General features: G+C 54.5%; 1 protein-coding gene and 1 long non-coding RNA gene across 2 annotated transcripts; one reads left to right on the forward strand and one right to left on the reverse strand.

Annotated features, from left to right (window-relative positions):
- Window positions 1-261: 261 nt before the first annotated feature.
- On the reverse strand, window positions 262-3,488 carry LGALS1 (galectin 1). The gene is made up of 4 exons (XM_031463237.2): window positions 3,352-3,488; window positions 2,027-2,106; window positions 788-959; window positions 262-461 (listed from the first exon to the last, which is right to left on the reverse strand). The coding sequence occupies exons 1-4, from the start codon at window positions 3,358-3,360 to the stop codon at window positions 315-317; spliced, it is 408 nt and encodes a 135-aa protein (XP_031319097.1). The 5' UTR covers window positions 3,361-3,488; the 3' UTR covers window positions 262-314.
- LOC135322515 (uncharacterized) lies at window positions 1,995-8,739 on the forward strand. Its single transcript, XR_010383108.1, has 3 exons — window positions 1,995-2,134; window positions 3,300-3,467; window positions 8,371-8,739. It is a non-coding gene; the product is annotated as an uncharacterized LOC135322515 (long non-coding RNA).
- Window positions 8,740-9,483: the final 744 nt, after the last annotated feature.

Here is a 9,483-nt window from a genome sequence, read left to right on the forward strand (position 1 = left end):
GATGACTTATTCAACATCTTTTGAACACCTCCTGGGTGCTGGGGCCCACTAAGTTGGGAGCTGTTTGAGGGTAGTGATTGGGCCTTAGTAGTCACTGAGCTCCCTGCTGTGTACTGAGCTCTCTGTTCGGGGGCTCAGGGGGAGATGTCACTGGTACTTAAGAGACATGCATGGAGAAAGTGAATGGAAGTGAAGAAAGGGGCAGAGCCTGGGGGAGTGGGCGGAACCTCCCCTTCCACACCCACACACACAGGAGGCTGGTTCAGTGGGAGCAGAGGCAGCTGCCTTTATTGGGGGCCATGGACCAGTTGGCTTCACTCAAAGGCCACGCATTTGATCTTGAAGTCACCATCGGCTGCTAGGTAGTTGATGGCCTCCAGGTTAAGGCGGTTGGGGAACTTGAATTCGTATCCATCTGGCAGCTTGATGGTTAGATCTGCCTGGTCGAAGGAGATGCACACCTGGGGGTGGAGAAGGTCAGTGAGCGAGTGGACCCTACAGCGGGAGCCTTGGCTCTGTAGCCATGGCCACGGCCTGCAGGTCCCGGGCCCTCCCAGAGCCCTTTACTCATGTAACCCTGACAACAGCTCCACCTTGTGGGTGAGGCCCTGGGGTTGGGAGAGGGGAGGATGCTCACTGATGCTCACCCAGCAGGTGAGGGGAGGGAGGGGAGGGAGAAGGGGGAGGGGAGGGGAGAGGGGCAGGGCGGGACCTAGGTCTCTAGCCATAAACCCAGCTCTGCCTCAGCCCACCCAGCGCCTGCCCTGGCCCCCAGGCCCCAGCCCACCTCCACAACACTTCCAGGCTGGAAGGGGAAAGCAGACTCCCGCTGCTCGGCCCCCCAGGCCCCGCCGTCCTTGCTGTTACACACGATGGTGTTGGTGTCCCCGTGAGCGTCGAAGCGAGGGTTGAAGTGCAGGCACAGGGTGTTGCTGTCTTTGCCCAGGTTCAGCACGAAGCTGGGGGTAACAGGTGAGCTCCCTCAGTCTGTGCCACTCAGTCCACAATTGATGCACCTAGCTGGGCGAACTTACTGAGCCGAGAGGCAGGAAACCTGGAGTCTAGTTGTTGCCCTGCCACCTCCTTGCTGGGTGACCTTGAGCCAGCTCCTGCCCCACTCTGGGTCTGTTTCCTCATCTTCACAGTGGGGGCTGCACAGGAAGGACCTCTAAGGGTCCTTTTGTAGGCATGAATTTGTGTCCCAACCCCTTTGGTCAAGATTGGAGACTCCCTCCAGATGGCGACCTCTGGGAAGGCAAGTGTCCCGTCTGTCTTGTCTACCTCTCTGTCCCTGGTGCCCAGCATGATGGGTCACACACAGTAGCGCTCAAAAACTGGGGCGGATAATAATAATACATTTTCTGAGTGGAGGTGACAGCAACGCCTACCTCTGAGGTTTGGTGAAGAATGAAATGAGCAGTACACATGAAGTGTGCAGCTCCTTATAATGTCAGCTGGTCATCACCAGCGTCACTGAGAGATCCAGCATCTCACTTACACAGAACCTCCCCTCCATTAACTGATTAACAAACTAGGCTCAAGGCGGTTGGTTGACTGGTCCAAGGTCACAAGGCTGCGGAAAACCTAGGCCAGCCGGCCGAATGAATGATGAGTTAAGGAAGGACCGAAGGAGAGAAAGGTCTAGAGAGTGAAGCGCGCAGGAAAGAGGGACCTCAGATGGAGGGCCGCAGGGATGACACTTTTTCATTCCCTCTCCCCGCCCTGCTCAGGCTCAGGTCCCGCCCACAGAAGGGGGGGGAGGGGGAAGTCAGCCGAGGTAGATGACGAGGCTGCAGCTGGTTTAGTTTAAGAGGGGAAACAATGGTGGGGGCGTCCAGACCCCGCGGAGGAAGTGACTCACGCTAAGACGCAGCCTCATAGGCTGCAGACAGTAACCCTGCCCCGCCCGAGGGAGGAGCCGGGCCTGGCCGGCCACGCCCCTGCCAGGCGCGGGGCGGGACCCTCGAGCTGGAGCGCCCGCCCCTGCCGCGCCCGCCCCTGCTGCCCACCGCTGTCGCCCCCTCACCTCTTGGCGTCCGGGGCCACCTGGCCCCGCACTCTGAGGCACTCCCCAGGTTTGAGATTCAGGTTGCTGGCGACCAGACCCTGCACAAACAAGACCCCGCCCAGCCAGGTTAGAGGACGCAGTGTCCGGGGGGCATGGGGTGGGGTCCCCACCCTGGATGGTCAGACCCGGCCGACCTGAAGCTTGAGGAACCCGGCTGCAGGTTCTAGACTCTTCTTCTCTGTGTGGTCCTGGACAAGTCCCTACCCCCAGCCGGGTCAGTTTCTTGTCTGTAACCTGACTGAGATTCTAGAAGACAGGATCTAGAAGTTTTTGCGGTTCAGCCAGGGGATTTTAGATGCAGATTGGCCTGGGAGGTGGGGTGCCATCGCCTCATTGAATAGATAGAACCAGGCTCTGAATGGGTCATACTGCGAGTTGTTGGCAAAGGAAGGTGAATAAGTTATCTGCCCCTCTGCTGGAGAGAAAGCAGCCTGGGGCTAGGCCATCCGCCACCAACCCCTTCAAGCTCCTCTGTGCAGAGAGGCGCAGGGACTGGAGAGGAGACCCCTAAGGAACAGTCAGGCCCGTTTAAGAAGGGAGAGCAATCTAGGGCCGGAGAGCAGCCTGGCTGACTCAGGGTTAACAAGATCGAGCACACAGCTTAACTGGTGTGAGTGGTTCCTTCTGCCAGAAGCTTGAACCTCTTTCCTCTGGCCTCCAGAAGATTCTGGCTTCCTCTGGATCCCTTATCATACACACCCACTCCCAGCCTGGAGGAATAGTTGGTGGGAAATTACTCCAGCCTCCACCTGACCAGCCTGTTCAGAACCACCCCTCCACCGGCTAACCCAGGGAGGCCCCCTCCGGGCAGCCTGTCTCGGATCCTGGCGACTTTTCAGAGCTCTCTGGAGCAGAGGGTGACTCTGCCCTGGCCCAGTGACTGCAGACAGCTGCAGGGGGGAGGGGACTGGAGGTTCCTTGGGGTGGAAGAGGGGGAAGGGACAGTGGCCTGGGCACCAACGAAATGCTCCCCCCCACCCCGTCAGCCACACCCTTCCCACTCCCACTTCTCAAAGAGCTGCAGAATGTCAGCCTTGGCAGAAATAACTGTGTTGTCAGACCCTGGAGGAATCCAGAAAATTTTCAAGCCAGAGGAGCCCTTGGGGGACCATGGTGCCCACCCCCATTTTACAGATATGGCCACTGAGGCCCAGAAAAGAAAAGACATTTGTTCAAGGCCATACTGCGGGAGCTAGAACCCAGATCCTGATCTGCTCTCACTCTCCCCTAGTTGTCTGCCCCCACGCCATCCCTGGGCCTTGGGGTGGGGCCCCCATACTCACACAAGCCATGACTGAAGAGAGAAGGATGTTCCTGGGACTGCGGCACCAGCTGTCTGAAGACTACCGGAGAGATGTGCCCCTGGCCGCTCCCACCCTTTTAACTGGACCAGACCCCGGTGAGTCCCGCCCACTGAGTGCTCAGCCAATTGTAAGTCAGGACAGGGATGGGGGCCACGGGAGGCGGGGTCAATAGAATTTTGAAGCCACTTCTGGAGCAGAGATGACCAATCAGAGCGGAGACCCCCTCCATTCCTTCTTAAGCACTCCCCCAGGGTCCAGGCTCCACCTTCCATTCTCCTTCACCCCTCCCTACCCCCCAAAAGAATTATGCTGTGGCAAGGATTGGGGGAAGCCAGTGGAAAATAGTTGGAGGATGAGCTAGGCCCAAGAGTTGGCGGGAGTAGGGCCAGGGCCAGCTGGCTGAGCTCAGGGGGTACCCAGAGAAGACAGCTGAGAGGGTGCAGGGTCCTTCAAAGAATTAGATCTTGGGTTCGCAAGGCTGCTCCCTGGCAGAGACCAGGGCGTGGCCCGCTCTGGGTGCCTCTGCAGAAGGCCCAGGATCCGTTAACCACAAGGCTCTGGCCACGCCTTGGCCTCCCCCTCCCCCTCCCCCGAAGCAGGGATTGCGGCTGCTTCTCGTGCTCCTCACAAGCGCTAAAGAAAGGTTGGGCCGGTGCCAGGCCTGAGGCTGCTGCCCAGGCTCAGGGCTCAGGCCTCGGGGTTTGGCTCTCCTGAGGGGCCTGCCAGGGATCATCCAGGAGCCCCTGCCTGACAGCCTCTGGCCTGAGAGGATATGGGAGGGGTCCCAGGGTGAGGCAGGCCACGAGGGGTTGGGGTCCCCTCTCTACTCTCCTCACATTGCTCCCTCTGATGCCTGGCACAGCCTTTCCTTTCCCCGTCCCTTTAGCAGATGTTATACTGAGCACCTACTATGTGCCTGGCCCTGAGCTGGCCTCAGGATTTGAAGACGAACCCCTCTCGGTCCCTGTTCTCAAGTAGTCCACTGTTGGGGCAGAATCTGGCCATGAACCTAATTAAGAAGTTGTGTGATGCTGGCTCTGAGGGAAGTCCATGAGCAAGCCCCGAAGTGGGATGGTCCAGAATGGAAAGAAGGTGGGTCTTGCAGGATGGGTGAAGAAGCAGGGATTGGCATTCCAGCATGGATCAAAGCTCAGAAATGAGAAAGCACAGGTCTGGGGACCCTGAGCATCTGGGCATGGCTGGAGTTTAGAGTGTTCTTGGGAAAGATGGGTCATGAGGCTAGGAGGCCAATGGTACCTGGATCATCAAGGGCCTCATTGAGGAGCTTGGGCATTGTTTTATCTGAGGGTGCTAGGGAGCCACAGAAGGTTATAAGAAGGGTGAGTATTGAGTCCAAATTTAGGCTGCAGGGAAAATCACTGTAGCAATAGAGTTGAGGGTGGGTTGGAGGGGTGCTCACTTCACACTTAAGCACCAGGTAGAGAAAGGGGCATGAGGAGGAGTGGGCGAGGTGAGGGGCTTGCTAAAGGAGTAATCAATGGGACCTCCTTCTCCATATCACCATCCCCCTTCTGAAATTGCCAGCATTGAAGAGGGAGGAAGATGTGGACCAGGAGTGACTCACAGCTGGAGGCCAGGCCAGCAAACTCACCCTGTCCTGTGCTGCCTCCCCAGCCCCCACCTCCCTCCAGATGACTGAAGCCCACACTGGCATAGGAGGAGAGGGAAGAGCATGGGGCTGAGAGGCAGGCCCAGAGAAATTGGGTCGCACCCCTTGTGAGCCCCTCAGCCTTCCTCCCAGACCACACCAGCTACCTCAGAAAGCAACCACAGTGCTTCACTTTTTCCTCCAGAGCCTCCCCAAAACCTCAACGTAGGGAGGGTGGGTGGAGCCCAGCTCCACTGCCTTTCCTCTGTGCTTACCCTCCAAGGCCCACAGACACCACTCTCCGCCTGCTCAAGGAATGGGGGCATTTCAGGAGGAGTCGTGGACCAAGGCCAGAGGTGCTTCAAGCACAGTCCTTGCCAGACTGCCATCAGGTGGGCCTGGCTGGCTGTTCCAGCCCAGTAGATGAGCTCTCAAGGCCTCAGGAGCTGCTCCTCCATTCTGCCCCCACCCCAATCTGGAAGATGGTCCAACACCAGGAAGTGTTTGCTGTTGGGGGAAGGGCTGCTTTACTCCTCCAGTGTCTGGCCTGCCAAAGGCTGGTAGAGAGATGGGGTGGCGTAGTGATACGGTGCATAGGCCCCTGGAAAAGCCCTTTGGGGGTCTGGAGACTCGGGGTTCTGGCTCTAGTTGGCCACGCCCTCCCCAGGGCATCCTGGCAAGTCACTTCTCCCTGCTGGCCTCAGTCTCCCCATCTGTGAACTGGGATGTGCAGCCCTGCTCTTCTGCACAGTTAGTACAAACGGTGTTCAAATCTATTGTACTTAATAGAGGATTATTTTTTTCATAGATCTTGGAAGGTTTTAGCCTCCCTCTTGTCTCTTTTCCCAGGCTGAATTTACCTTCCTGGGTCAGCACCTCTGGGAGGTCTCCCTTTCACAGCCACCTCGTCCCCAACAGTTCCCTCCTCCCTAGGGTGGGGTGGGGGGCTCTCCAGAGTCCAGTGTCCCCTAAAAACAGGGACTGTGGTTTTCCTAGGGCAGGAGGCAGGGACAGATGCACTGTGTGCCCCTCCCCCAACCCCAGTCTCAGGGCCTCCTGGTGGTGGCGCCCACTTATCTGCCTGTGCCGGGCGCCTGGCTTTCATACATTATCTCATTTTGTCTTCACCTCCCTCCTGCTTCAGGACTGCCAACTGGGTCAAGCTTCTGCACAGGGAAGCTGCCCCGGGGCCCTGAGATGAAGCTGACATTAGAATCAGAGAAGAGGGGCAAGTCTTGATTTGGAGGCTACCAGCTGTGACTGTAGCCAAGGTCCTTGTCCTCTCTGAACCTGTATCCAGTAAGTGGGAATGTTACCCACCTGCCGGCTGGTTGGAGGATTATAGGCGTGATGTGGGAGGGGCTCAGCGTCAGTTCTCTCTTGCACCCCCCAAGGCCCCTCTCCCTGTAGAGTCCTCCCATCGGCACCCCTATGGGCCTGCAGCAGAGGCAGCGAGCTCTCTGGAATTCCTTCGTGCTCCAGGCTGGTCCTGTGGGCTGGACCTTGGCTGCTGCCATGAGAAATGAGTTGAGCTTGTCCAGACAGTGGAGCCAGGCCAGTGCGGCTCTTCCCAGCCTGCCAGCTCCTACCCGCCCCTGTGATGGCTGTGCCTTCTCCCGCGGGCAGGGGTGGAGAGGGCTGCCAGGCCCACCGACACACCAGCCGCACCCCTAGGCAACCTGGCTGGCCCAGTGGGGAAGGCGGGGGTGGTCAGAGCCAGCTCCAGAGCTCCCTCATTTATTGATGCTGAGACCACCCAGAGAGGGTGGCCGCTTGGCCCCCAGAGCTAGGGCTGCGGCCCTTTTATCTACTGAGCCAAGGAAAGAACACTGTGGTCTGGGATACCTAGACCTCAAGAGTGATCATTCCTCCTGCTCAATGAAAGGGAGGAAGGACTAGTAGGGGATGTCCCCCAACTTCAGGTACTTTTCCAACCAGTTTGTGCTGGAGCCCACCCCACACTTACCTGCTCATCCATTTCCACCTCCCCCTTTGTTGCATGTGCTGGTCTGCCTGCCCAGACAGCCACCTGGTGGTTTCCACCTTTCCATCTGGTGTCTGTCCCCCACTGAACACAGGCCCTGGCTTGCCTTTAAGGAACTGCCCCTCCTGTCCTGTGAGGTATGGGTGCGGTCCAGACCCTGTCATTCATTAGTCCTGCAAGGCTCAGGCCGGAGTCTGGTTTTTTTTTTAATGTTTTTTTTTTTGGGTGACATAATTATAGACTCACAGGAAGCTAAGAGCTTTTTAAGAGCTTAGAAAATATTTGAGACGTGAAGGAAAAAATGTGTTGGGCCCAAAATACAAAAACTGCAGAGCTGAAATTAATAAATGTTTACTGTGCTCAAACCAAAAACTTGGTAGTCATAAAAATTGTATTACATTTGAAAACAGTTTTGTGGGTTGAATTTTCTTCAAAAGCGTGCCCAAGTCTTCCTAGAGGCTGGTCACTCCTAAATTAGATCTCCACCGCCAAATAATGTCTAAAATAAAAGTATCAAAATACTTGGGAAATGTACAGCACCCCCCCCCCCCCCCATAAATATAGTTAATGTGGGCTGTGGGCACACATTTCCTGCGATGTGCTTGGGACCTGTGTATCAGGAGTGTTTTGGGCTGTAAGCCGGGGAAAATTCAACTGAAGCGGCTTTAAAATTAAGGACAACTCATAACAAGAAGTCTGGAGCTAGGAGGTTTCCATGGTAGGTTAATTCAGTGGCTCAGTGAAACCAACAAAGATCTGGGTTCCTGTATCATGGTGGATCGTGGCCGTGTAGACAGTCCTTGTGCTTCTGCACAGCCACAAATCCACAACTAGTCCTTGCTCTTAGGACAGAGAAGCTGAAGGGTTTGGGATGAACTTAACATCTGCAACATACTCTCGAATGAATCAGTTAAAAATGTAAATATATATAAAGAGCAATTAAGCAAATCGGACAAATATGAACAGCTGGGAGTCTAAGTGAAGGGCACTTGGGTGTTTATTGTGCTGTACTTGCACCTTTTCTGTTGGTTTGAAATTTTTCTAAATTAAAATTTAGAGAGTGTGACATAATAAGAAATGTGTGTTTGGTTTCTGATCCCAGTTCCTGACATAGGTCCTAAAACCCTTGCCATTTCCTAAGTGATAGGGGTGACTGAAGGAGCATCTTTTTGACCCCGGTTCCTGATACAGAGCTCCTAAATCCCTTGGAATTTCCTGGGTGATAAGAGCATCTTTTGTTATAATGAAGTGACTTTTGGTGGGCACCTGGATGGCTTCAGGATGGGGGTTGGTTACCAGAAACACCAAGCAGCGACTGGAACTTTCCCCAGGGAGGGGAGATGGGCTAGAGATTAATGACCATGCCTACATGATGAATCCCCTCCATAAGACTCTCAAACTACAGGGTTTGGAGAGCTTCCAGGTTGGTGAACACATCCACATCCATGCTGGGAGGCTGCCGCACCCCAACTCCATGGTGACAGAAGCTTCTGCACCTCGCCCTATGGGTCTTCATCTAGCTGTTCATCTGCATGCTTTATCATCCCCTTTATTATATAATAAACCAGTAATCGTAGTGTTACCCTGAGTTTTCAAACCTGAGAAGGGGGTTGTGGGAACCTCTGATTTATAGCCAGTTGGTCAGAAGTACAGGTGATGACTCTGGACTTGCGATTGGCATTGAAGTGGGGGAGAATCTTAGGAGACCGAGCCCGTAACCTTTGGGGTCTGCACTAACTCCAGGTAGTGTCAGAATTGAATTAAAATTGTAGGATACCCAGTTGGTGTCCACAGAAAACTAGAGAATTGTTTGGTATAGAAAACTCGCACATTTGGTGTTAGAAGTACTGTGTTCTGTGGGTTGAGGAAACAGTTTTCCCTTTCAGTTGGTGTCAGAGAAGTGGGATTTGCTACAAAGGCCCTGGCTCATGGAAACGTGTGGTTTGGGAAGAGAAAGTATGAAAGGGCAGAGATGAGGAACCTTTGATTCCTGGCTGATCACGTGGTCACCCATGGTCCGAGCAGCAGCTGGGCTGCACTATTACTAAAGGTAAACACTGCCAGTGGAATTTAGACATGGCTCCAACTCCTGGGGAGTTGGCTTACTGGATGTATAAGGAATTGCGAAAAAAGTAGAATTTATAGTCCCTTGGTTATGGTTATCTGTAATAGGTAAAATGAAATCAAAAGAGCTGTTGGGTGGGACCCTGATGCTAGACCAAGTTTAGATTTCAGTGAGTCTAAACTTTGGCTACTGCCTCAAAGCCACCCCCAGAGGGAAAAATTATGCAGAGACAACAGAAAGTAACTCTAAGGCCTTGGTCATCAAGAAAGTAGTCAACATGGGGGAAGGGAGGGGAGGCAAAACTAGGACAATATTGAAACCAGGGGGTATAATGTGAAGTTGTTTTATGTTGTGGATTGTTGCCATCAACTTCCTAAAATATTAGCTGGGAATTGACGTGAAGGCCATACAGTGCTCACTGTGCTATTCTTACACTTTTCCTGTTGGTTTGAA

The sequence above is a fragment of the Camelus dromedarius genome, chromosome 11 (assembly GCF_036321535.1).
Source record: "Camelus dromedarius isolate mCamDro1 chromosome 11, mCamDro1.pat, whole genome shotgun sequence".
Taxonomy (NCBI): Eukaryota; Metazoa; Chordata; class Mammalia; order Artiodactyla; family Camelidae; genus Camelus; species Camelus dromedarius.